This window comes from Ailuropoda melanoleuca, chromosome 2 (assembly GCF_002007445.2).
Source record: "Ailuropoda melanoleuca isolate Jingjing chromosome 2, ASM200744v2, whole genome shotgun sequence".
NCBI lineage: Eukaryota > Metazoa > Chordata > Mammalia > Carnivora > Ursidae > Ailuropoda > Ailuropoda melanoleuca.
The window spans coordinates 28,474,396-28,502,014 of record NC_048219.1 but is presented as its reverse complement, the minus strand read 5'-3'; the positions used below and the strand labels follow the sequence as shown (position 1 = coordinate 28,502,014).

Genomic DNA, 27,619 nt, shown 5'->3' with positions numbered 1-27,619 from the left:
GGTTTTCTTAGGATATATTTTAATGTTCATGCATTTTAAAGTAAATAAGAAATATCTAACATTTTTCTAGACAGATGCCCCTACTGTTTCTTCTCCTCTCTCTCTGTGTCCCCCCACCCCAAGTCCCCAGTAGCCACCGTCTCTGTTGCCCATGGCAAGTGAGCCTTTGTTTCCAGCCAGATAAATCCATTGTGTGTTTGGTTATTTGAGCTCGTGTGTTTCAGATTCACCCCAAATAAGACAGAATGCTGCACGCACCCAGGGTTTACAGACAGCACCTACCTGCTGGGTGCCCAGGTGTGCCAAGTGATGCCCCCATTTACGGTGGAAAAATCTGGGCTCCAACAAATGAACTTGCCCAAGGTCAGACTCCAGCTAGGAAGTGTGGATTTGCATCCAGGCCGCTCTGATGCTGAAACACAGCGGTGTGGAGGTGGGAGTTGGAGGGGGCAGGCACCACCAGGCCATCACCAGGGGCCAGAGCACAGCTTCCAGGATGCCATGGTGAGCATTGCTATTGCCACGCACTCGGATACTGTGCAGGATTTAAGCAGGGAGAGACTCAGACCTGTAGGCTTAAGCCTGCATTCTAGATACCAGATTTCACGGAAGAGGAGGGGCAGGAGGCAGGATGACGGCTGGTGCACTCACCTGGGTGAGCAATGCTGGACAGCAGGGCAGCAAAGAAAAAGAGGGTGCATGGGAAAGATGTTTTAAGAGGTGGCGTTTCCCTGGCTTGGTGGCTGGTTGGAATCAGGGGCCAGGGTGGAGGGAACGGGTTTCTGGCTCAAGCATCCAAGTAGAAGGTGGGACAGGGGCTGGGGAGTCCAGCCAGCAGAAGCAGCACCAGAGTCCCCCAAGTGAATAGCCTTGTGCCGCCCCATTTGCTGGGCCACATCAGTGAGTGCACAGGGCAGTTTCTGTGGTATTTTCTGGGATCAAAAAAATCCCCAAACTCACCTGCTCCAGAATGAATCACCACTCTGTGGATTGGAATGAAGGAACCCCCCCAAATTCCCATTTCCACTTCCACCTTTCCTTGCCTGCTTCCCTTCATTCCCTTCTGGCCTAGCAAATCCTTGGCTGTCTCCAGAACATTCACCACCCCTCCCAGTCCCCCTGTGCTTCCCACCCTGTTTGTCCAAACCCTGTCTAGGTGTCAAATATTGGCTCCTCCGAGAAGGCTTTAGTGAGCCCCCCCCCACTGCCGCCTTCCCCACGGAAGCCCCCTGAGATCAGCCCCTTCTTGGGACTGAATACATTCTCTTTTGTTTGGACTTACGGGTCTTTTGTGGTCTTTTTTGCCCCAAAGTCCCAGCTCCCAGCACGCTGCCAGGCACACGGGCAGCTGAGTGAGGGAGGCAGGAAGATGTGAGCCCGTGTGCACAAAGATGAGAGGATGAGCACGAATCCAGAAGTGAGGAGGGGGAAGGGCGGGCAGATGCAGGACAAGTGGCGGGGTACCGGCGAGCAGTGACAAGGGTGTGTGATAAGATCGGGGTAGTTAGATAGGGTGCGTGGATGACTTTCAGAGTTGTGGGGTTCGCCTGGCACTGCTGCCTTGTGTGGAAGATTGAAGAGTCACTTCTTTCTACAAGAGATGGCAGCTCTGACTGTGGCTTAGCCCTTCTGACACAGTAGCAGCAATTTCCCCTAGCCCCCCTTGCAACAGAGTGGAGGGCGTCCCAGGAGGTCTGCTCTGTGGGGTTATACACCTGAACATTGACAGCAGGGAGGAGGGGGACTGTCCAGGGCAAAATCTGCACTAGAGCCTCAAGGGATTGGAGTGGAGTGTCAGGAAGGCCTGTGTGTGTACCCCCTGGGGTGCAGACCCCATGGAAGCATCATTACACCTTTGGGTCACAGTGGCATTGCCTTAGGGCCCATCCTCCAGCCCCCTCAGGGAAACCAAGGCCCAAAGCCAGGGATGTGCCTGTTGGCTTTATTTCTGCTGCAAGACTTGTGTTTCCATTCTGACAGCATCTCTACCCCCACAACACAACAGTGGGGGGCACCTCTCCGTGCTGCCCTCCCAACCCCCACATAGCCAATGGATGGGGCCCCATCAGGCCATTCCCAGCCCAAAAGGCTGCCTCACTCTCATGAGACGCTGTTTCTAGCACCCAAGCAGTGCCCCATGGGATTGATGTGGAAAGGGTTTTAGGGCCAGACCAACGTCAAGCCTGTCAACCAGGGCCCCCTGTTCTTTACTTGTGGGGTCAGTCAAACCTGATCTACACTGTCTTTTCTGAGGGCAAGATAGGAGCAATCACCACCATGATAATGCGGTAACATTTACAGACTGTGTCCTGTGTGCAGTGCAAATATGCCCTTTGCCTTGCCCTCGCATCACACCAACTCCAGGAGCTGGTTTCTGTCTTCGTTTTACAGAGAAAGAAACTGAGACACAGAGAGGGCACTGACTTGCCAAGATCGCAGGCCTGTCTGCTTTCCAAGTCTGTACCTTTAACCCCAAGTCACGCTACACCAGACCCCCAAAGGCCTCGAATGTTAAGGGGGTTGTCTGGATGTCAGAAAGCATGACGAGCTCTGGAGAGTCTTGAGTGGGGGTGACCCTAGGGACAGCACAGGCCCAGCAGAGCGAGTGCACATAGGTGTGAACCCAGGAGCATGCCATCCTCCTCGCTCTGCCTCTGTTGGCCATCTGTGCGGTGCTTGGACAGGGAGGACCCGGTGAGCCTTGGCGGCAGCTGCGAACAAAACCCGCACCCTCAAGGTCCCTGGTGTGTCCTGGGTGCTGGCCTGCTGGGGGTGCTCTTCTGCAGTGGTCCCTGCAGCGTCTTCACCCCAGAGCAGCCCTGATCACGCAGCACCCCTTCTCCACCTGCTGCTACCTCTGGGCCTACCTGGGGGGATGGGCATCCCACCAGGGCATCCTCGACTGGGACTTGTTGCGCCCTTGCCTGTGACTCAGCTCTGAGAGGTTCTGGGGGCGTGGGGGTAGGACAGGGCTGGGCCAGTGTGCATGGGCATGACACAGACCTAGGGCACAGGTATTGGGGTACTCTGATGAACCCTACAGGGAAGGGGGTGCACTCACAAGGACACATGTACCTCCAGGCCTGGGAATTTCTGTTCTCACCCCCATTGGATTAGGTCTCTAACCCAGCATTTGTCCCATGAATGAGACGCCAGTCCTGCCCTCAAGGACCTCCCAGACCCTCAGCCTAGAGGCCTGGCGAGAAGGCAGTGAGTGTGCAGCAAAAATCTTCTAACCCACAGGCTTACGGTGTGACCAGGGAGGGGCCGCAGAGGTTGGGAAGGCTTCTGGGAGGGGGCTATGCTTGAACACTGTGAGTAGACGAGTAGACATCTGCAAAATGAGTGAAAGAGGGAAAGGCATTCCAGGCCCAGGGAAGAGCTCAAGCAAAGGCCTGGGGGCATGAGAGTCCGTGACACACTCAGAGTCATGACTCCCACGCAGCTCCAGCAGGACAAGGCGGGAGGTGAGGGTGTGTGCAGATGGGGGGCCATCAGGGTTGCAGCAGAAGAGCGCGAACACCAAGCCACAGATCCCGGGCTTTTGAAAAATGTATGAATTAAATTGTCAGTGAGTTGGAAGGGAAGGTGTCCCGGGAGGCGTGCAGCCTGAGCAAAGCAACGCGGCTGAGACGGAGGCTGGCCAGACAGGCCCAAGGGCCCTGGCGGGACGATGATACACCGGTCTCCAGAGTCCGTCCGACTCTCCCCCAGTCAGGAAAAGCACGGGGCGCTGAGGAGTGATTGCTCTCTGCCTTAGATGTGTGCCCTTCCGGCCGCCGTCAGAGGAGGAACAAAGGGACCAGCTGGATGCCAAGAGGCAGCCCGCTTTCCAGCCGTGGCTCCTTCACCTCCTTTTGGGGTGAACTTGGCACAGGGCCATCGCAGGAGGGCAGAGGAGTAGCTTGTGGCCGATTTACTCCCCAAATAGGATTTGCTCCTGGTTTTGATGCATGGGAAGGGCCCATCATCTGGGAGCAGGAGGTGGGACAGTCTCTAGAACCCAGCTGCAGGCTGCCTGCCTTGGAGGAGCCCCAGCAGAGCCCCGCCTGCCGTTGTGGCCAGGCCTTCCAGGGAGAGACGTGGAGGGAGCTCACCCTAGACCAGTCATTGTCCCTGAATCCCTGTCCTCATGTCTGTCCTAAGCTGGGGATGAAACGAATGGCTTGGGCAAAGGAGCTGGTTCCTCTGGTCTCTTCCTCCCCAGGGGTCACCTGCTCCGGCCCACCTGCCCCGGGAAGGCAGTGCGCACAATAGAGCCGCCTGGGCTTTGGCGTCAGAGGTGGCCTGCGTGCTGTCTTTGCTGTGTCACCGCCCTGTGATCGCCACACGAAGCCTCTGTCTCTGAGGCGGGAACGCGGAGGCCACACACTTCAGGGTTATGGTGGGGTACAACACCGTGCCCCACATCTGCAGGGACGGAGCAGGGTCGGGTCGTGTGGGGTCCTCGTCCCACCTCGTCCCACGCCGGCCTGGCAGGACCCTCCGGACAGTGAGAAGAAGCAGAGGAGCGGCAGGCCACAGGGGAGCCGGGGAACGTGCGGCGGGGCAGATTCGAGCTGGACTTTGAAGGCTGAGGGGGGATTGGACGGACGGTTATAAGAGGGAGGGTGTCCCTGGCTGAGCGGCTGGTGAGCAGGGGCTTGCGGTGGCCAGGTGGGCTTCCGCTGTTGCAAGGGTGTGGGCTGGAGTCAGGGGGGCAGGAAGGTGCGGAGGACCCCTGTTTCTACCTCAGAGACCTCCTTCTCCCGTGGTTGTGTAGGGGGAGCGTGGGAGGGGTGAGAAGCGTGGGGATCCTGGGGAGAGACGGGGGGAGCTCGGCAGAGGCTGTGCAATGGGGACGGGGCAGCCTGGGCAGGAGGAGGGCCGCGTTGTTGCTCTGTCCACCCCCACCCTGACCAGGGGTGTCGCCGTGGCTATGCCACACCTGCTGCCTGCCCACAGCCCAGCACAGGGCCCAGCACACGGTGGGCACTGGACAAACAGCCAAATGATACTTCAAAGACCCCAAGTTTACAAATTGGTTGTTATTCTGACAGCAGTCTGCACTGATGCATGCTCCAGATGGACAAAGCCCTTTGACAGTCAGTGCCCTCCCACCTTGGAGCCCTCCCATCAGCCCTGAGTGGTGGTCACATAGTCTTGAGTTTGTAGGCAAAGAAATAAGAGAGGTCAAGGGCACCGCCCAAAGCGTCGCTCACATCCAGGCCTCAGGTTCCAAATCCAGGGCTGTTTGCACCTGCTGTCCTGTCCCATCAGGGCTGTGCCGCTGACAGCAGCACGTCGTTTCCGCATGCCAGTGGGGATCCTTCCAGATCCAGAGATGGGAAGACTACTTTCTTCTCTAGCCCTAGGGGCCATTTCTAAGTCAGGGGAGTGTTTGTTTCAGGACCCACCAGTTTCCAGATAGAGTCTGGGTCCTGATCACTTCATGGGGAGCGGAAGCAGGGCCCCTGGAGGCCTTGGGCAGGACTGGGGGGAAGAGGGTGCCGGAGCCACTTCCGGGCTGAGGAGCGGGCCCTGCAGGGGCTGCACGACACCCCTCACCCACCTCTCCCGCAGTTTGAAGGCTGCAGCAAGGCCTTCTCGCGGCTGGAGAACCTCAAGATCCATCTGCGGAGCCACACGGGCGAGAAGCCGTACCTGTGCCAGCACCCCGGCTGCCGGAAGGCCTTCAGCAACTCCAGCGACCGCGCCAAGCACCAGCGCACCCACCTGGACACGGTAGGCCCAAGGGCAGAGGCTGAGCGGGAAGGGGCGGGCGGTGCGCACGCTCCCTCACGTGTGTGATGCAGGCCAGCAGCCCGGGCCCACGCTTAAGCCTGCCTTCGTCCTGGGCTCTGGACGTTCTGGGCAGGGCGACTGCGGGGAGAGGGAAGTCCTGTCCTTATAGGATGTTTATCCAATAGAATAGAGCATTTTCCATCTCCCAGTTGTGACAAATGTCTCTCAACACTGCCAAATAGCCTGGGGAAGAGGAGATAAGCTCTTCCAAGTTGAGGATCACTGCTTCAGCCTGGGGTACTGGCCTGGGCACCGGTGTCCAGGCATCTCCCCACGGAGAGAATGGGCTCACCGTCCTGCATCCTCTCCCCAGGCCCGTCAGCGAGCCCTGAGCAGGCCTTTCCTGCTCTTCCCAACCCACGCCCTCCATGGACACAGGCCAGAGCCTCTCCAGGGCTCTTCTTTATCCCCTAAGCATGGTGGGTGAGGGGTTGAGGTGAGCAGGGCCTGCGACTCTAGCTCTGGGCCCCAGGTACCTGAATGTCCACCCCCTTTCCCTCGTTTGGGCCAAACGGCGTGATAACCTGCAGCTTTGTCACAGTGTCGGTCCCAGCATTCTCCCTCATGCATCCAGACCTCAGCGGTTAGCAGAGCACTTTCTAAAACGTCGTCTCCCACAATCTCATACTGACCCTGCCCATCAGGGGGTCGCTGGAAGCAGGGCTCCAGGAGGTTCAGTGCCCGCTCAGCAGGGAGGTGGTGGAGCTGACTCGGAATGGGCCTCACACCCGTTTTATAGGGCCTGTGTGAAGGGGTGCGTGCAGCCTGGGAGGACCCCCGCCCCCATGTACAGCAGGAGACAGCTCTGCGTCCAGAGTGTATGTCTGGGCCCCCTGCCTGTCTCTTTGCTCTTTGGGAACGTGTTCAGGGAACTCTGCTGTTGGGTGGCTGGGAGACCTGAGTGGCCATCTGGCCCAGCCTGTCTAGTAGACAGATATGCAGATGAGGAAACAGAGGCCCACAAGGGTAATGAACAACAGCAGTCAGAGCTGGAGGCCCTCTGGTTCAAGCCCTTTATTTGGACCCGAATAAGCTGGGAAAGCCAAGACCCAAAATGATGGTTGGGGGGGGCAGAAAACATAGAGAAGTCACATTGTGGGTGCAGGTTAGGCCCTGGGCAGAATGTTCTATACATTTCCTTCACAGCCAGTATCCCATACACTGTCCCCCAGTTTAATGTTGGTCACAGCCCACAAGGTAAGGGCCGTGATCCTCATTTTGCAAAGAAACTGAGACTCAGAGGAAGTCACTGACTGTCATGCAGCTGCTTCGTGGCAGAGTCCAGGGGCCTTTGCTGGAAAAGCCAGTATATCACCCCCCCTGGAAAGGTGGAGCTGAGTACAGGGGACACGGTAGGAAGGAAGAGCCCTGTGCCCAACTGAACCCAACCCTTCTCTCCACCCGTCCCCTCTCAGGCTTCACTGTCACAGGCTGTGCTGGGGACACGGAGTGAGGAGGCATTCTCTCAAGCCCAGCCATGACATTCTCACAAGCCCAGCCCTTGGGGCCCTTGGCCACCACCCAGGCCCTGAGGGGCGCAGTCTGTGCCCCAGCCCCCTAGTTTTGTCCCCCAGAGACCATAGGACAGCACCAACAGCACCAGGCCCTCTGCACACCCAATCCCCATTCTGAGCAATGTCCCTCTAGGCCTCTCAGGGTCACCTACTCTGACCTGCCCCCTTCCTCCCTCCCTTCTTGCTGCATTTCCTGGATCCAGCCCCAAAGCAACAGGCCTCTGGCCCCCACTTGGTGTGTGAACAGAGCTGTGAGGACTAGGTCAGGTCAGGCCCAGAATGAGCCCACAGCATTATGTCAGGCCTTCACCTCCCCAACGGCCCTGGTGAAGCCGTGTAGGTAAGCTGCCAAGCCCAGCCCCCACTCGTGCCCATCCCCACAGAAACAGCCCTGGCTATCCTGCAGATCGGTTGCCTTCCCAGCACCCATAGCCCAGAGGCCAGTGGGTCAGCCCGTATGGGCTGGGCCTTGTTTTCCAGAAGGGACCCAGTCATGCTCCCAGCTCCCTTCTGGTGCCAGAGAACATGGGATACTCCCCATGGGCAGGAGAGTGGCCGAACAGACTAGAGAGATCCGGCCAGGTTCTAACTCTGGCCCTCCACCTGGGCCCAGAGCTCCAAGGAACGTCACCTAGCCTCTCTGGGCCTCGGTTTCTTCAAACACCTACGTCATGGGGAAACATGGGGAAATCAACTGAAACAATGCAAGTATAGGCCTGACACATGGTCTACACGGCAAATGTGAGTCCCTCCTTTCCCTCCTCTGACTCACTGCCTGAATGCTGACCAAACCCTGCCGTGTCCGCGGGCCCGCGGTGTGGGCTTCAAGCCCTGACTGCCACTGCCCTGGGGCTTATGCTCTCTCCTTCGCTCAGGCGAGGGCAGGCGTCCTCATAGACCATCACTGACATGCGCTCTGAGATCTTGGGCAAAGCGCCGGCCTCTGTCTCCTCAGCTGTGCTTCTGCCACAATGGGTGTGAGGCTGAGCGGGCTGCCCCGTGGGGAGCAGCTGAACACGGACCTGGAGGGCCGTGTGGGCCGTGGCCCTCCATCCTTACTGCACCAGCACGGGTGTCCTGTGACTAGGGAGGCTCCGGAGCCGGGGCAGTGACTCTGCAGGACTGGGCTTGGCTGCTGCTTGGGACAGCGCAGGGTTTCCTGCGGGCTCACGGGGAGCAGGGCCGCAGGAATGTTCTGCACACATCAGGCCCTGGAAAAACAAACACGGAGATGGGCCTTGCGCCCTTTCCAGGCATGCACGCCTGCACACTCGGAGCTGTTTGTTTGCTTTGTGGCAAGAGCGTGTGGATTTGTATCAGCGACCCCGAGGGACAGCGCTGGGGCAGGACGGGCCAGGCCCACGAGAGAGAACGTGTTTGTGTATGTAGGTGGGTGCGTTGAGGGGGGAGCAGGCCCCTAGGAGAAGGGGTGTGTGTGTGTGTCCATGCGTGTGTCTCACACGGCTGGGGAGGGGCAGGTCTGAGACCTCCACCCTCCTGCCCCACACCTTCCTTTCAGCAAGGCAAGCCTCTCACTTCTCTGTCTCTTTCTTTTTGCTCTCCTCCATTTCTTTAACCTGGCAACTGTCCGTGGCAGCACCAAGGTATGGCCGTCTCTTTCTGCTTCCCCTCTCCACGAGGTCCCTGGGTCTGCAGTTGGACTGGCCTCTCCCCAGGCCAGCAGGAACAGAGTTGCCTTGAGGGCGGGGGCGGGGGTAGGGAGAGGGGGGACGGTTCCACTGGGTGTGTCTGACAGGGACATGGCCGTCCCTGGTACATAATCTGAGAGGCACCACCCCCTCCAAACACCTTCCAGCAGTGGCTAGAGGCCAGAGGGCCTGGAGGAATCAGAACCACCAGGTGTATTAGGGATGGAAGGTTCAAGCCCCAGGAGCAGCTGGAACTCCAAGCAGGGTCCTGTGCGAGCCCCTACGGAAGAGCTCAGAATTCAGTTAGAGCCAGTCCCTGAGTCAGTCCCTGGGACCTGAGATGAATCAGAAGGGACCATCCCCCAAGGAAATGCACCACCTGGTGAAGGACAATGAACAAACCCAGCAGTGCTGAGTGCACGGTGTTGCCCTCCAGGGCTGGAGGTGGGAAGAAGATTCCAGGAGGGCTGGGCAGGTGGGTGCACAAGGATGGGGGGCAGGAGGAGGGGTGAGAACTTCAGCAGGCCCAAGTCCCAAAGGGCCTTCAGTGCTAGGAGATGGGCTGTGGCGGAGGGCACAAGGGAGCCCTGGAGGGGTTTTCAAAGGTGAGAGCATGGCCAGCGGCCCTCTGGCAATGGTGGGAGGGAAGACTGGGGCACAGAGAGCAGCATGAGGCCCAGACAGGAACAGGGGAGGCGGTAAAGGGTATGGATTGGTTCTAGATGAGCAATGGGGTGGGGGGAGAGGGGAAGGAAGGTGCACAAAGGGCACAGACCCCCGGCTTCCCCAAGCCTGTGTCTGATATCCAGCTCCCTCCCAGCCTCCTGTGATCCTCAGACTGAGGATCTGGGTTTCTCATGGACCAGAGAGCAATCTGGGATCTCTGGACCCACTGCAAGGTGTGGTTAGTCATTCCCAGCCTGGGGCCCTGCCATACTCCAGCTTGGCCCTGGCTGTCCCCTCTCTTCCCCTCCCCCTCTCCAAGGCAGCCGCCTCACTGTACTCCTTACCCACCCGTGCCTTCTCTGCAGCTGTGGGCTCAAAGGGTGTCCTTTCCTCAGAGCCAGTGTCAGAGCTGGGAGAATACTTAGAATTCACGTGGCTCTGTTTTACAAGGGAGAAATGTGAGACTCAGATGGGAGGCGACTTATCTGAGGTCCCAGCATGAGGGTAGAATGGAGACACAACCCCTCCTTCACTCTGAGGGCCGTGGGCAGGGCTGGCTGAGTCCCACCCCTCCTGGCTGGGGACACAGAGGGAGGGACCAGGTGTGAGCCTACAGCCTGCCCCCTCCCCGCTGCGGGTCACAGTGCAATCTTGGGCCTGACAGATGGCCCCTGCCTCACCCCACCTCTGCCCCTCTGATGTTACAGAAGCCCTATGCCTGTCAGATCCCTGGCTGCTCCAAGCGCTACACGGACCCCAGCTCCCTCCGCAAGCACGTGAAGGCCCATTCAGCCAAAGAGCAGCAGGTGCGTAAGAAGGTAAGACAGCCTCCATTCCAGGCCCACCTCTGCTGGTGCCTCCCTGGCCTCGCAGATGCCTGTCCGGCAACAAGCCGGGTACCCGCGTCTCCTTGCACGCATCACCCTTTCACACACCCAAGGCTGCCACTGTCCATCGTCCGTGATCTGCCTCCCACCTGGCCCCTGAGTTCATTTCCCCACCTCCGGCAGGCCAGACGCTATCCACCCACAGACCGTCCGCCAGCGTCTCTGTCATCCATCTGCCCCCGGCCCCGGCTCGCTTAACAAACATCTAATGGCAGGCCCTGTGTAGGCATCAAGGATGCAAAAATGGAAAACCGTGGTGCCCTCCTCCAGTGGGGACGTGGCAGAGAGAGACAGACATAAAGAGATCATTCAGTAGAATAGAATAAAGACAACAAGAGAGGTCTGCAGAGAATAGTCGGGGGCACGGAGAAGGGGGCCTAGCCTGTCGGGGTGGGAGCAGGAGGGCCCGTGGGAGAAATGACAGCAGGGACAGTGGAGCGCATATCAGAAGCAGCCTGCTGTGGCCCCGGGCACGTCTCAGAGCCTCTCTGCTCTTCAGGTTCCTCAGCTGTCAGATGGGGGCAACAGAGGGCTTGCTTAGGGCCTCGGCAAGAGCCTGCCCAGGGCAGGTTCCGTGAGTAAATACACTTCCAGGGTGTAGAGCAGTACTTGGCCCCACATAGAAGCCCAGAACAGAAGTCGGTGCATGTTGTCATGGAATCCGGAGGGGGTAAGCACTGGGCAGGCGAAGACAGTAGGCGAGTGCGCCCCGGGAGAGATTGAAGCTGAAACAGCAGGCCCCCTGCCTGTCTGAGGCCGAGCAGCCCTGCAAGGAGGAGAGACGGCCTGTGGGGGGCAGACATGACAGGCCCAAAGCTCTAGGGAGGTGTTTGGGCTATTCTGAGGATGGTAGGTGCCACTGGGGGGTCTTAAGCAGAGAATGTCACCTTGAGAGATGGCGCTGGGGGCCGTGTGGAAAATGGATTGGGACTGTTTGGAAGGAATCCTGAGGGAGGGAGGCCACTGCTGGGGAGCAGGAGAGGTAGTGGGGGTTGGCCAGGGGCAGAGGAGGACCAGAGGGGGAGTAGGGTGATGGTGGAGAAGCCGCAGAGGCGGACTCTGGGGGGCAGGATGGTGGGGGCCCCCTTGACCAGGACAGAGGATCTCAGAAAGAAGCAGGCTTGTAGGAGAAAGTGAACTGTTTTGGACAAGGAGTGTGGGAGCTGCAGAGGGACCCAGGGCAGTGGGGGCATGGGACTGCTACTTGGGGCCCAGCCCACCTCTCCAGAAAAGCACCAGGCCCACGGGAGCCAGGTACTTGAGCGCAATGGGGGGGGGGGGCTTGTGAGGAGAAACACCAGAGCCAATCCAGCGATGTCAGCATGACAGTGCAGTACAGGGCAGGGAGAGCCTATCAATTTGCTCTGCAAGATTCATGGAGCACCTACTGTTTTCCAAGCACTGTTTTAAGCACTGTGACTACAGCTGTGAGAAAGGCAGAGAGGCTGGAGAAAGCAGCCTGCTTCAGTCCCGTGGGGTGGGGATGTACAGAGATGGGTCTGGAACAAGCAGGCCTCCGCTGGAAAGACACTGTGGGGGGACAGCCAGACTTGAGGCTTCGATGTTCGTACTGCAGGCAATAGAGTGTCTGCAAGCATCAAGATAATGCCCTTGATGCTTGCAGACACTGGCAGCAGTAGAGCAACAAAGGGACATGATCAAAGCGTGCACCTGAGGCAGCTGGTGAAAACACTACATCTGTCCTCACTCTGACGAGGGAGGGACAGGCTGAACCCAGCGCAGAGTTGTGCAGCGCAGGAGTGACAGAGCCACGGTCCCACCCAGACCTGTCTGTCCCCGGGGCCTGAGCTCTCTCCACTGCTCCCAGGTTGAAGGGCCTGAGCAGGGATGGGGAATGGCCCAGGCTCCATGCCAAGGAGTCTTCTATCCCAAGCAGACTGGTGCCCAAGGACCAGAATCCTGCCCTGGTTTTCCCAGGCCCCGTGCTTGGCTCGCACTGAGCCCCAGGGACCTGAGGCCGCAGATCTGCAAACTTCCCAACCATAAGCATCCATTAGGAGCCATCGGGGATGATGTATCTTTCTGGGTAAAGCGACCCTTGTATTATGACAGCTCCTTGGCAGCCCTGCTGCGTTTCAGAGAGAATTAGAAATGCTTTTCTTCCTTAATTCTCCTCTCCTGCTGCTTCTAATCCGATCGACATTGCGGTCTGCAAGAACATGCCTTGGCCCCCTTTTGCCAGAAACTGAATTTACATGGAAAGCAGCTGCTGGGGCAGGGAGCAGAGGGCCCGTCGGGAGGCTGGGTGTGCCGTCCCCAAGCCTGGGTGCTAGCCCTCCGGCCTGAAAGGGTGGGAAAAGCCTGGGTGCTGACTCTCAGCTGCTGTGTAATGTGGGACAAGGCTCTCGCCTGCTCTGGGCCGGTTTTGTCCCAGGTAAAATGAGAGTCCGGACAAGTCAATCTTCGGGGCTCTGACAGTCAAGCTTTGGGATTTCCCTGGCAGAGGGGCCCTCCCCATCCAGGTGCAGACCTGCCTCATTGCCCCATGTCCCATGGGCCTCCACCAGCCACGCCCTGTCCCCATCTGGGCCTGTCTGGGGAGGTGAAGAATTTCGGGGCTATGGAGCTCAAGTCTGCCTTTAGGACAGCTGAGGGTTATTGCCCAAAGATTTGCCAGACCTGGCTTGCTCTCAGCCCATGACCTCAAATCCATATACGGATCCAGTGTGCCCACTGCCACATGACCATATGGGACGCAGCCAGCTAGGGTCAGCCAGTACCTTCAACAAACTCGTCCATACTGGTCATCTCCTTACTCCACATAGCAGCCTGGGGTGGGGGGCGATTGCCGTTGCTTGTTACAGGCAGGGGAGAGCCAGAGAGGTTAAGTTAGTTGCCCAGTGTCACACAGGGAGTGAGAAGAGATGGGCTGGAATTTGAACCCAGGTCTTCTGTCTCTAGCCCTAGACTATTTCCACTGTGCCTTGTGTCAGGAAGAAAGCAGGATGAGGGGAAGAGGGAAGGAAGGAAAGACACTTCCCGTGTACCCACTGTATGCTACCCCACCCACATGAGTTCACTGTGGCAGCCACGAGAATGGGCCACACGGTGGCTCCTTGGGGGAGGCCCCGGCTGCTCTCCTTTGACACGCATCTGGGCCCGTGCGTGAGGCCATGCCTCCTGGAGCTGCTCCGGGCCAAGAACTGAGTGGCAGGCCCTGCAGGGATACTGAGGCAAGATCCCTGCCCGGGAGACGCAGGACCCCCTGACTTCCAAGACACTGCAGCTCCCTGAGGACTCCTAGTCTGGGACGCTTCCACCAGCCTCCCTCCCTCCCTCCTTCGCTCTGGGTCAGACTTGTAACTCGGCCCATGGCTCTCCCAGCCTGCCCAGCGCTCTGGTTTTCTCTCATGCTCACACTTGCCCTGTTGAAATCTTTGCCTGTTCACTCTTGTCTTAGCGTCCGCTTCTCAGCCCTGAATTAGCCCAATGTGTACAATTAGCTCCGTTTCACAGATGAGGAGGCTGAGGTGCGGCGAGGTGAAGGGTCTTATCTGGAACCACCATCCTTCCTGCCCTGCCCCCTAAACCGAGGGTCGCCGGCGGGCAAAAAGCCTCCTACTGACAGCCTCTCCCCTGCTTGCTCCTTAGCTGTACGCAGGCCCTGACACCGAGGCCGATGTCCTGACCGAGTGTTTGGCCCTGCAGCAGCTCCATGGGTCCACACAGCTGGCCGCCAGCGACAGGAAGGGGGGCCGCACCCTGGGCCAGGAGCTACTCCCAGGTACGTGAGCAGGGAGGCAGGGCCGGGGGCACAGCCCCGCAGGAAGACAGCAATGCTCTGCGGGCTCCCAGGGGCCACGTGGGCACCCACTCCTCTGGTATACATTCTTCCATGCTCTTCTGTGGCTCCACTGCCCGCAGGAGGAAGCCCAGGCTCCTGTCAGCCTGGCCTTCGAGGCCTCACGGAGCCAGGGCATTCCCGGTGGCCGCCCACCCCAACCTTGGCACAGCCAGCACAGTTCCCTGACCATCTCGTGCTCCCTCTCGTCTCCACGCCACTGCATACACCTCGCCAGCCTCCTCACCCAGCCCTTCTCTGAGGCAGCTCCTGTACTTCCTCCAGGCCCCGCCTCAGGGTTCAGGCCCAGACCTCCACCTGAAGTCCCATGTGCGCCCCCCCGGGGCTCCACACCACAACAGCTTGCTTCAGAGGAGAACACCGAGGCTCGGAGAGGTTGGGCCACTTGGCCATTACCACTTCCAGCCTCTTTAACTCTGTGGCCCATATATAGAGCCCCTCGACCCCTGGGACCCTGCAGGCCCATCCAGCCAGACACTCAGAGCCTCTGGTCCAACTGAGGTAGCCTATCTATCCTCCCCGTCAGCTGCTCAGGTCCCAGGCCCCAGCAGGGGGTCCTTGCTGCGTGGCTGGCAGTGTGGCCGGCAGTGTGGCCGGAGGGACGAAGCCCTCTGACAAGACTGGGGCTCTGTCCTCCCCTCCCCCCAGAGAAACCCCTGTATCAGAGCAGAAAGCTCTTCCCACCCTCTGGGATTTCTTGAATTACTGTAACCATTTTAAACATTTTTTGTTTTCTAATTTTTAATGCTTTCCGCTTAGTGTTGAAGGAGCCGCAGATTTAAGACTATGTCAAAGCCCTTACCAGACAGCCTCAGGAAGGGAAGGTGTTTATACTTTCTCTGGGTTGCCCATCATAGGGATCTGTGCTCACAAAGGTCCACAAGGGCAAGGACACCCCAGAAGGATGGGTCTATGGAGAGCAGGGATCACACCCTCTTCCATGGGCTGCTTCTCACGAGGTCAGAGTTGCTAGAATCGACCCCAGGGATACGGGATGTGTTGTGGGTTCTGAGGCCCAGCAGGAAAGAGGGCCATGACTAATTAGCCTTGGCTGCCCCGGGGCAGAGGTCCCTGCAGCCCCACCATTTTTTACCCTGGGAGGACTCAGGATTGGGCAGGAGGAGGACTGACCCAAGGTCATGTGGAGAAGTCCGCAGCAGATCCAGGCTAGAAGTCTGTTCTCCCAGATACCAGGCCAGGGCCTGTCCCAGGGAGACAGGCCGGGCCAGCGATAGCCATCTCTTGAGCAACCACCCGGGCTGGTCACTAAGCAAACATCCCCTCATTCAGTCCCCATGAGCCCATGCTGCAGATGAGAAACAGAGGCACTGAGGCGGCATCATGGATGGGAGGGGCGTTAGGGCAACGCCACGCCTGCCCCGGCCTGCTCAGACGGCAAGCGAGCGGTGTCTTCTCTGCCTCAAGCCTCGGTTTCTCCCCCAGACCTGCTGTGACAACAAATGTGATTGCGACATGATCTCTTATAGAAACCCAGCGTGACAGATAATTTTATCATTATTGTTGCTGTTGCTCGCGGTGAATGAGAAGAGTAACTGTTTACTCACCCAGCTCGTCATGACGCACGGCCAACTGTTACTGGATGTGCCAGGAGCCATTCTGGTGGCCCTACGTGTACACGTTAACAGAGGCCTCACATTCCCCTCAGAAAGCGCATGCTACTGTGCTCTTTCTTTTCCAGATGAGGAAACAGTCCTCGAGAGGTTAAGTACCTTCTTCCTGAGGCTCCGCGGCCAATAACTGGCAGAGGCCAGCCTTGCCCTTAATCGGAGGGTCTGCTGCCTTGCCGCTGCTGATGCCGCACCCCGCCGTACTGGCCCCTGCTGTGTACCAGGCCCTGCGCTGGTCCCTGTCCTCAATCTGCTTCCAGCACCATGGGCAGACAAGGGCCTCCAGGCAGACCCAGAAGTTCTGGATCCCTCCGGGTGTCAGCCGCCAGCTCCTTCCACAGGCCACATGGCAAACGCTTGGGGCGCAGTTGGTAACAGATGTTAGGGCCAGAGGTCAAGCGCTCGTGGCTGATGATTGATGATGCTGACTTATAGCCTTGAATGGTGCATTTTGGGGAGAGGCCAGCAGGCTGCATGGCGTCCGCCTCCCACCGCCCCTCATGGTGGAGTGACTCCCTCATTGCCAACTGCCGTCTGTCCACACGCTCAGCGTGCCTAGCCCACCATGTGTCTGTCTGCGCGGCGCTAGACAGGGGACGGTGGACAAGGGCAGGGGGAAATGGGACAGATTCAAGGAGTATTAGGACAGAGGAGTCCGAAACAGAGCGGTGAGGGAGAGGGAGGAGCTTGCAAGGGTGATATCGAATTTTTGTTGTCTAACGATAGAAAACTCCCAAGAGCTTATCTCTCATCAGGAAGGCCCAGCTCTCTTCACAGGAAACCCTCAGGAGTTTATCTGGCAGTCTCCTTTAGCAGACCCAGGGTAGTGTGATGGGCAGTGAGGACGTGAGAAGCAGGAGGTCAGCACGGCTGAGGCAGAGAGAACAGGATTTATCAGGATTCTAGGCCTTCCTAGCTGTCAGGCCCCCAAATTGGTTCAAGATGGCAGGTGAAGAGGTGCTTAGGAGAGTGGTGAGTGAAGCAGGCCATGAGCAGCACTGAGCCAGCCTCTATCCCCAGAAGTCCCCTCCGGTGCCTTCCTGACCAAGCTGGGGAGGATGTGTGGTGAGGGAGTTGGTGGATGGATGGGTCGGGCTGCCCATGGGAGCAGAGGCCCCCAAGTTGGGAAGGGGTAAGGACTGGGGCTGAGAGGCAGAGGGCCCCAAGAGCCCATTCAGAGCTCTGGGGTCTCATGGCCAGCCCACAGTGAAGCCTGGACCATAGGCCCCTACGTGGACATCTAGGACATAGCCTGAGCTGGAACCCCAGGCCAGGTCCTGGGCCTGGCTTTAAATGGACTTTCTTTTGTTATCCCTTGGGAGGCCTGTTTCGCTGCAGTTGAGGCTTTGAGTTTGCCGTCCCTGCCCTGGCCCTGCTCAGTTCCTGGTAGTAGCTTCCTGAATTGCAGGCCTAGATGAAAGGGGCCAACCTGGGATGGGCTAGCCTTGGAACCCCAGCCACTGGAAATGGTAAAATTTCCTTCTTGACTCCATCCATGAAAAGAGCGTGCTGTGTGCTCAGATGGTCCTCGTGGTGAAGAGCGTTGGGCCTGGACCCACGAAGACCGGGATTCTCTTCAAACTGCAGCAGCTGACCCAGGGCAGCCCTGACTAATCAGTGTGAACCCCGCATCAATAGAGCTCTGGGTGTGGCCCCCAGGTCTGCAGCGTTGTCCCAGGCCATCAACTTGATGACTTAATTTCTAGGAAAATGCTGTCAGTTTCTATTAAAATTCATATAAATGTGACCAGATCTTAAAAGGGGAAAAAATTAGTCCCATTTTTTTTCAGATAAAATGGAAAAAAACTTGCCACCCCTGCTCTGTCCCTCTCAGGCTCTAGTCCCAGACTTGGGGTCCATTCTCCCCTCTAATTGGGGTTCCTTGGTGAAGGATTTGGGAAGCACTGGCCTCAGGAACTCCTCTCAGACCCTCAGGCCCCTGGAGCAACATCTGACTATGACCTAATGTCCCCCATTTGATTCATCCCCCACCTGTCTTCTTAACAAGGGTAAGACCCTTGGGAGTAAAAGGTGAGAAAGGTGGTATCACCCCACAGGCGTCTTCTAGAGGCTGAGAATCGTAGATGAGAGTATGGCTGCCTCCTCTCCTCCGTCAGGACCCTTGTGTCGTACACAGCCCATACAACCGTCTGTGGCATCCCTTCTCATAGGTCTTCTAGGCCAGCCTGCCATCCAGCTGGCGTAATCATGCTGTCCCCGGGTCTCCTCACAGTGGACATCCAGGCTGTGCTTGCACATCTCTGGGGACGGGTGGTTCATTTCCTCCAACGGCAGCCCATTAGCCTACAGCACCTCTGCCTGTGAGAAGGGCCAAGCCCTGAGTCTCAAGCTTCTCTCCATTCCAGGATCCCTGTCTGCTTCTGGGGCTACACCGAACAGCCCTGGAGACTTGAGGCGGCGTGCTCCATACAACCCCCCACCCTAAAAAAAACACGCACGCACACATGCACGCACACGCGCACACATACACGTGCACGCGTGCACAGCCTGACCCGCTAATGCCTCTGACAGCCCTTGTCAGTTAGTCCACCTCTGCTTTCAGGATCGGCCTCAGCCCCACACACAGCCCTGCAGCTGGGGCATGAGCAGCTGAGTGGGGCCATCCTCTCCTTGTTTGGGCCCCTGACCTTCTGTTAATACGACCGTGCTCGTTTCCCTTCGTGTCTTTCTCTTGGTGTCGGCAGGCACACAGCTCCCGGGTTGCTCACAGCCACCTCTAGGCAGTGGCCGGAGCCCAGGGGTATTTGTTTGCTTCCCTGCAGGCGTGTATCCTGGCTCCATCACCTCGCATAACGGACTCGCATCAGGCATCCTGCCCCCCGTGCATGAGGTCCCTTCCCGGCACCGCCCACTGGACGCCAGCACCAGTTCCCATCACCATCTGTCCCCTCTCCCCACAGCTGAGAGCACCAGGGACGGGTACGTACAGCAAGTGGCACCTGCACGGGACGCAGGTGGGGGCAGACGTCCTGCGCGCTCCGTGGTTGTTACTGATAATGCAAACGGTCAACACTTATGTAGCACTTACTGTGTACTGCACTCTGTACCAAACACCTGCTGTGCACAGTTTCACTGGCGCCTCAGAGCCGTGCACCAGGTAGAGAGTATCGGCACCTGGACTTCTGACACCCCACCTCGTGCGTTCCTCCTCCCTGGCGGGGGCGGCCGGGGAAGATGCTGTGCCCTGCCCTGCACCCTGGACTGCCGTCCCAGGCCTCCTCGGGAGACTCACTCTGGCTTCTCTTTGGCCCGCACCCCGTGTCTGGTGAGCAGACGGGCCACTGCCCACTCCAGAGGTGCTCCTCTGGCCCTCAGCCCTGCTTCTGGCCATGGCAGCTGTGGTCGCTGCCCTGCCTGCTGGGGCTGTCCGGGGGCCCATCATGCAGGATCAGGGCAAGGACGAGCGGCCTCTTCCTGTATTCAGTGTGGTTCCCATTGCGGCCACTAAATTGGCTGGCGGTGGTAGATTGCTAATTGTTAGCCCTGGTGCTGCCAGAATCTGTTTGCCTTGCACGTGGGCGGAGGGCGGGCACAGAGTCCCCCTGGGTGCCCTCCCCGCCACTTTCGTTTATCGCTAGCAGGACCTGATCAGACTTGTCCCCTAAAGCCTGGCCTCAATACCCTTCTCCTCCCCTGCCCTTCCTCCCCAGCCCTTAGCCTCGGCATTGGTCTTCCTGTGCCTGGGGCCAGCCTGGCTTCGTCACCAATCTGTCGTCCAGGGCTCCTCACTAGGCTCCTTCTGCTACCTGCTCATCCATCACTCAGCGCCCAGTTATTGAGCCCCTGGTGTGGGCCAGCCCTGGGCCTGGTGCTGGAGCCACCGAGGACCCCAGCCCTGGAGAAGCTCACCATGAGGAGGGGAAATAGACCTGCGGGGATTGGCCACGCAGGACAAGGGCTCCGAGGAAAGGAGCAGAAGGGGCTGTGGGACCAAGAGGAGAACCCGGTGCGGGGGAGGACAAGCAGGGAAGGCTTCCTTCCTGGAGGTGGTCCTAGGCCGGGCCTCCACGGTTAAGTAGCAGTTGACTAAGTGGAGAGTTCGGGAGGAAGGAGCTGTGACAGTGCAGACGTGGTGAGAGCTTGGCGTGTTCTGGGAAACAGGTACCTTCATGCAGGGTGACAAGCTCAGGAGGGAGGTCACCGGGGCCAGATCACACGGCCTGTGGCGGGACTATATCCGAACGGTGCCGAACAGTGATGTGGTCAGTATGGGGAGGACGGCGTGGCCTGCCCCATGGGGCTGGTTGCCAGGGGCAGCATCGGGTGTGGGTGGATGGCAGCCTGAGCCAGGGCTGGTGCGGGGAGGAAGGACACCAGGAGGCATTAGCCACGGAGAATCAGCAGCCTCGAGGAAACGCTGGCTGGACGAGGAGAGGAGGAGCCACCAGGGATGAGACCCGGGGAGGCAGAAGTGCTGCTCACGGAGCGGACTGTGGCGAGTGGCTGGAGCGCCACGAAGAGGCAGCCTGAGGGGGTACAAAAGGGGACCCAGAGAATCAGGCCTCCCTGAGCCTCAGTTTTCTCCTCTGTAAAATGGGTATTAAAATACCCTCCTCTAGGAAGGTGGTGAGGCTCAGCCATGCCTGACATGCACGTGCTGGTGGTGTACATGTCATCTCGTGCAGGTGCCAAGGACACCAAGCCCCTGGGCCCCACCCACCCACCGGCTCAGGCCACCTGCTCACCCACCAGTCAGCCCCAAAATATCTCCAACCAAACTAAAATAAACCGCAGAGGCCATTCCCTGCTCAGGCCTGTGCACTCTGCTCCGCCTCATTCATCACCTGCCTGCTGCCTGCGTAAGTGCCCGTCACGAATTCCTGCAGCGAGAGGCAGAGTGATGACAAGACCAGGACAGCCCAGCCCGCCGTCCAACCGCCCGTGCCTGTGGGAGTGGGTGCTCGAGTCATCCCCACCGGCCAGGCGCCCGGGCTCCTTCGGCTGGGCTGCGGGAGAGGAAGGCCCTCAAGCCTGACACCAGGCCCAGGCCCCGCTTGAATGGGTTTCTTTTTTCAGCCCCTGAGAAGAGAGGCAAGGCGGGGGGAAAGGCCTTCAGCCTCCCCTTCCTGCCAAAGTCAACAGGGAAGGCCACTCGCGGCTCCCTGGTGGTTTGCTGGGACGTTTAAATAGCTTGACAGAATTATCTGATTCACTCAAAAATATGCTAAGAGGGCCTGACTTCATGACCAAATTTATTTACCCTGGCTCAGAGAAGACGCCGAAAGGGCGGGTTTTTTCCCCCAGCCCCGTACGAGGTATGAAGCCCTCAGTCTGCCAAGCCAGTGAGGTTTTATATTAATTTTTATAGGTTCCAATTGAAGCAAAAATATTTGATTTAAGAATCATTTGCATGACTCAGAAGAGGAGCTCAGATGATCTTTTTTCCTTTTAAAGAGTTCAGGTAGAGCCACGTAACCCCAGCCTTCATGTCTGCTGCGGAGAGAGTCGTGTTCTGTTTAATTTCACTGGCTGTGAAGGTGGCAAATGTGAATTTACGGCAGGTTTGAGACAGGAAAAACAAACTTTGAGAATGCATGTATTTTTCCCCTTCAGATCTGGTTCTCCTTAATTCTGCAACGCTGTTAATCTCTGGGTTTTGTAGCTGAGCGATTAAGGAACCCGTTTGTTAGTATCTACCAGCTGTTTGCTGCGTGCCAGGCCCAGTGCTGAGCACGGAGCCCCCGGGGCAGAGGCCTGACCCTCCCGCAGGAGCTCCCAGGGGAGGGGGTGGACAGGAAGTCAGGGAAGAGCAGCGTGGATGCCAGCATGGGGTGGGCGTAAGGCAGGTGGGCACCACGCCGCGGGCCTGAAGGGGGAGGAGCCCCCCTTCTGGCCACGCCGCAGCCCAGCCTCAGCCAGAGAACCGCCTGTGAGGACACACGGCTTATGCACACCCCTCCCACCCAGTTTATAGACCGCAGTGGTAGACCCTGTCCCATTCGACGGCCCTGTGAGAAAAGCCTAAAAATAGTCCTGAGGATGATAATGAGAAGTCATGGAGCCTTGACGAGGATTCAGCTCATTGACTTGAGGCTGAGGGGACACCTACATGTGCGAGGTGTTGGGCTGGGGCCCAGGGGCCCAGCACAGAGGCCCCCATCTCTGCCTTCCACACACTCCCAGTGGTGGGGTTCCAACATCAAATGATGGCAGTGCAGCAGAGGGGGGACCCAGCAGAGTTACAGACATGGAGCCTACTGGCCTCTCCCCAGATCTTTCTCCGTTTCAGGATAGTCTTGCTTCCCTCAGAGAAAGGCACTGATCTGTCCCCTTAATGCGCCATGTTGTGGAGGGTAGGCAAGGGTAGTATTCCTGGCCCGAAAAGATCGCCTACAGCTGCGATGTGGAATTTGTAGTGTGTTTTAACGAGGATGGTCCAACAAGTCCACAAAGGCAAATAAGAGAGTGGACACTGCGCTCCCCCACCTCTTTCTGCCATGCACATAAGGGCTTTACAGGCAGTGAGCCTTCAGCCTGGTCCCCAGAGCCCCCAAGTCCATCTGACCCCAGGGCCAGGTTGGTTCCTGTGAGCGGACCCCAGAGGCATAGGTGACAGCCTGAGGAAGGATCCCGGGCTGCAGTGACGTGCAGTCCAGTTAGATGACCCACATGGGCTCAGCTGCGTTCAGGGTGACTGCACAGCTCTCAGCTGCTGCGGCCTCGTTCCAGATCATGAGCTTCCAGAGAGCACAGGCTCAGGCCTGCACTGTCTCAGGCTCAGTAGGGAGTGAGGTGGTGAGCCCCCCATCACAGGATGTATGCAAGTGCAGGGATGGAGACAGGTCCCTGAAAGCACACTGTGTAGGGGAAGGAAGCCCAACATAGACATCAGAACTACCTGCTAGTTTTCTTCCCCTGCATCTTTATAACGATGATGATTCATGGAATGGCTAAGAATACATCTGACATATTCGGTGCTTTGTTTACCTTGATTTATTTAATTTTATCCTCATCCTAACCTGGGAGGTGGGTGTGTGTGGCCAGCACTAATGTGGCGAGCCGTGTCTCTGAACCTCGGTGTTTGGATCTGTGAGGCGGACACAAGAACTTCTCTCACAGGGCCGAGGGGAGGCGGAGGCTCAGCAGATGGTGACTGTTAGAGCTGCGGGCGCCCTGCTCTGGAGCTGCCAGGCTGTGAGGGCAGCTCTTCCGGGGCTTGGCCTCCAGGTGGCCAGAGCGCAGGCGCAGTGAGAGCGGCAGGCTCCAGCGGGGCTGGCTGGCACTTTGCTCAGGTCATGAGTCCCAGTGTGCCGGCTGGAGAACACAGCGACCGGGGCAGCAACACAAGGCTCAGAGACACTAAGCGTCTTGCCCAAAGTCACACAGCCAGTGAGAGCAGATGGGGTTTAAAAACACGGTTCTGTGGACTCCCAAGGTCATGCTGATAATCAGTGTTCCTTGCTGATTCCCAGTCCTGAATATCAGACAGAAGATCTTCACTGATTCTTTTGGACTCTCAAGCATAGAGGACTTTCAAATTTAATTCCAGTTTGAACATAATCTGAAGTAAAAGCTTCCTCTTCTAACTGCACTGTCTTAAGTAAGAGCAGATCAGATAGTGAGCTCAGTGTGGCCAGAGGGAAGCAAGCAGCACCCATGCCTCTGGCCCCCATGGTCCCCAGAGCCTATCCTGCTAATGACTATCTCTGTTCTCTCCAGGTTGGGACCCGGCCTCCTCTCCCCTATGGTCAGCCCACTGAAGGGGCTCGGGCCACCACCGCTGCCACCATCCTCTCAGAGCCATTCTCCAGGGGGGCAGCCCTTCCCCACACTCCCCAGCAAGCCACCCTACCCGCCTTTCCAGAGCCCTCCACCCCCACCTCTGCCCAGTCCACAAGGTAAGCTCTGGCCAGGGGCCTCTCCATAGACACCCACTGACTCCTACTCGGGGTGCCTGAGGGGAATGGGGCACTGACCTGGCGGAGACAGTGGGTCATCAGAATGAAGGAGGGCACTGAGGGCTGCCGTGGGAGAACCCGGGAGTCAGGTGACCCAACACAACTAGTCGGGGGCACTTCCTGGAGGAAATTCCACCGGAGGGATGAGGAAGGGTTCACTCCATTGACAAGGCATTGACAAGGCATTGAAGGGAACAGCATTGGCAGGGGGTGGGAATGGCCTGAGTGAACAGGCATCTCAGCAGATGGGGGTGGAGGGCCACAAATGACTCAAGTCAGGTGGCACCCCTCAAGGCCACCTTAGCCTCCCCGCCTCCAGTGGCAGGCAGAGCTGGGAAAGGGGCCCGGGATCCCCGGCACCTTCTCCCCTCTGGAGCTCTCTTCTTTCCTTCACTCCCAGCATGGCTGGACAGGACGATAAGGGAGGCTGAACAGTGCAGCGGGGACGGTCCCCTCCCAGCCCCGGGCACTCATGCTTTACTAATGCAGTCCCTGCCGCCTCCCTTTGCAGGGTACCAGGGCACTTTCCACTCCGTCCAAAATTGCTTCCCCTATGGCGACTGCTACCGGACGGCTGAGCCAACAGCCAGTGGGGATGGTCTGGCCGGGGAAGCCCACGGTTTCAACCCCCTGCGGCCCAATGGCTACCACAGCCTCAGTGCACCTTTACCTGCCACCGGTAAGCCCCACCTGCATCGCCTCCCTTCCCTGACCACCTACCATGGCCCAACCCTGTGCTGGGTGCTTATGCACATTCTCCTGAAGCCCGGGGATGGCCCAAAGAGGTAGACTCATCCCCACTTGACAGAAGGAGAAATCGAGGCTCACAGAGGTCCCAGGACCCCACAGAATTGGGATTTGCATTCTGCCTTCCTCCGAAGGCAGTGTTCCTTCCACATTGTCACACGGCTGATACGTGTCTGCACTCTGGCAGGTTTCTGAAGACAGAGAAGAATCAGGCTGGGAGCTTGCAGTCTAGTTGATGTTTCCCTTTAAATATTTACTGAGCACCTGCTGTGTGCCAGGCACAGGTGTAGACCTTGGGGATACAGCAGGGAAAGAGACAAATACGGGTCTCTAACAGATAAAACAAGGCTGGAGTGGCCACACTACTAGGAAAGGACGGAGCCTAGAGGTGGTGCTTGGTCCTTGTGCCGCGTCCGTGTCCCTGCAGGGCCCTGGGCCTTCCGCAAGTAATGCCCCTGCTGCAGCGGAGAAAGCCAGCGTGGACTCGGGCTCAGACCAGCAGGGCCGGTCCCGATCAGAGCAGGGGCATCAGGGGGCTGGGGCCAGACCCTCCCAGACTTCCTTAAGCCAAGCCCCAGCCCGAGTCAGCCTCCAGGCCCGCGTCCAGCTGGAAGCTGTGAGGACTGGGATGGATGGGGGCCCCAGACAAAGGGGAGCCTGCGGCCCCGTGCCAGAGGCCCCTTGGGCAGCTCTGGGTGTGTGCAGCTGGGGGCAGAGGATTAAGGACATAGGGACAACAACGAGGCCGTAGATGAGCCTGCGGAGACTTGTGGGTCCGTCTGCACGTGGGTCCGTGTGCTCCTGTTGGCACACAGGCTCTCCGGTCAGTGTATGTCTTCTTTCTTCCCATGGTTGTGGTGCACGTCTGTGGTGCCTGTGCGTGTAGGGCCCGCACGAGTGGGCTCCAAGCAGTGCGAGCTCCCGTGAGGATTTAAGGAGCTCGCAGGGCACAGGTGCTCACATCTACACACGTGTGCAGACGTCATGCTTGCGCTGATGTTCACGCCCTTGTACACACACATGCTCCCTACCCCCTTATTCCCGCCTGTATGCACCCTGTGTTGCCCCGTACCCATCCCAGGACCCCTGTCGTGTGCACAGACTGCGTTCGAGCGCAGTATGTCTGTGGATGGGCGCGTGTCGCGCCCATGCATCATAGGCAGACGTGTACCCCATCCCAGGGTGTGTGCGTGTGGAGGTGTGTGTTTCCTGTTTGCACGCGCGGATTGGTGTGTGATGAGGACTGGCCACCGTTCCCAGCACTGCTGGTTCTCACCATCCGGCCCGTGGCGGGATTTCGGGGTTTAGCCACGGGAATAAAGAGCTGGGACCGGCAAGAGGCAGTGCCCATGCCCCACAGCAGCATAGTGCATTCTTCTGGCCCCCTTGCTCCCCTGCTATCTGGGTGGCAGCCCAGCGTTTGGGGCCCATTCCAGGACCCTCGCACCGCCTACACCTCCTGCCAAGCTGTGCGTAGACACGCAGGATTGGTTCGAACCCACAGGGTGGGGCTGTGGGGCCTCGGGAGTGCTTCAGCTGAATCCCACCACACAGATGGAAAGACTGAGGTCTGCCTATCTTAGGCTATGGAAATTTGTGGCAGCGGCTCAGGGACAGAGCCCTTAGGCCAGGGATTGGATGAGACAAGCTCTCCAGGCCGCTCCATGCTGAGGGCCTCTGAGCACTGACCCCACCCAGAGACAGCGTGTCCAGTGGAAGAACCAGGTGTCTCTGGGTTCAAGCCCCAGTTCCCCCACTTACAAGAGAGTGATCTCAGGCAATTGTCTTGGCCTCTCTGAGCCTGTCTTCTCAGCTGTGAAATGGAATAATGACTGCTACCTTAAAACTTAAGTGAGATAAGACTTCCAGCGCCCAGTGAGCGCTCATCTCCTTCTTTGGGTTTCTTGCGTCTGGTTGGGTGAAGGGACCTGAAAGAGTGGGGATGGGCCAGGTTCCCTCTGCCAGGAGGGGACCAGCCCCCGAGGACAAGAACGGTGATAGCCCACCCCTCCCTTCCCCACCTTCTGCCCTACAGTCCGGCACTGGGTGACCGACTGCCCCCAGCCAGCCAGCTGTCTGTCCAGCTGCCCTGGGCACCTTGGGGGAATGCGAGGCCCGGAGTGCCTCGTCCTACCCACCAGCTCCCGTCTGTAAGAGCAGAGGCTCAGAGCAGGCCCTGCTGAAGGGACACTGTGAGACGGGACCCTGGGCAGGAGGATGGGGTCAGGGGGCTGGGAAAGGATAACGAGGCCTAGCCCCTGCGTTCTCCAGCCCGGACCCTGTTCCCCACCATATCCACAGGCTACGAGGCCCTGGCCGAAGCCCCATGCCCCACAGCGCTGCCACCACAGCCGTCCGAAGACATGGTGTCCAGCGGCCCCGAGGACAGCAACTTCTTCCCCAACGGGGCCTTTGACCACTGCCTGAGTCACATCCCGTCCATCTACACAGACGCCTGAAGGAAGGCCCTGCCCGCCCCTGCCCCCCACCGCAGACACTCCCTTGCCCGCTGGCTGTCTGTCTCCCCCTCTGCGCACCCAGCCTGAGCCACCAGGCCGCAGCTCCCCACAAGCTCAGGGTGCCAGGTCTGCGGCAGCTGCCCTGCGCGGGCCAGGAACGCTCGCCTGAGCCCGAGCTGGGTGCTCAGAGGGGCCTGTCAGGATCCGTGACCTGCGACGTTCCCTGGACTGTGTTTTCCTTTTCTCTCCCCAATGGTTTTGAAATCACAGACCTCGTGTATATAAAATGTACAGAACGTGTTTTCCATTCCCCTTCCAGTTTTATATTTTGGGTTTTTACAAGAAAAACATTAAAAACTGGAAACGAGGTGTGGGGGCCTGGTTCTGCCCACGGGTCGGCGTTGAGGTCGAGGCCAGCAGCACAGTGGAGGGGTGTGCGACGGAGCCGGTGTGGGGGGCTCGGAGGCGCGGGGAAGGGGGCCCGCCTCCCACGGCCCGCACCACCTGCTGGTCCCAGGACCACGGCGCAAGGCAGGCGAGCGG

The 27,619-nt window shown here is 58.6% G+C and overlaps 1 protein-coding gene across 1 annotated transcript in view; it reads left to right on the top strand.

Moving 5' to 3' along the window:
• Positions 1 to 27,377, top strand: part of LOC117795022 (zinc finger protein GLIS1-like) — an 82,677-nt gene extending 55,300 nt beyond the window's left edge. Inside the window, exons 4-10 of the mRNA XM_034641266.1 lie at positions 5,563 to 5,724; positions 10,321 to 10,431; positions 14,113 to 14,245; positions 18,735 to 18,891; positions 23,632 to 23,810; positions 24,382 to 24,549; positions 26,919 to 27,377. Of these exons, the coding sequence (XP_034497157.1) occupies positions 5,563 to 5,724; positions 10,321 to 10,431; positions 14,113 to 14,245; positions 18,735 to 18,891; positions 23,632 to 23,810; positions 24,382 to 24,549; positions 26,919 to 27,076 (1,068 nt within the window). The 3' untranslated portion in view covers positions 27,077 to 27,377. The remainder of the gene's footprint in view (positions 1 to 5,562; positions 5,725 to 10,320; positions 10,432 to 14,112; positions 14,246 to 18,734; positions 18,892 to 23,631; positions 23,811 to 24,381; positions 24,550 to 26,918) is intronic.
• Positions 27,378 to 27,619: the final 242 nt, after the last annotated feature.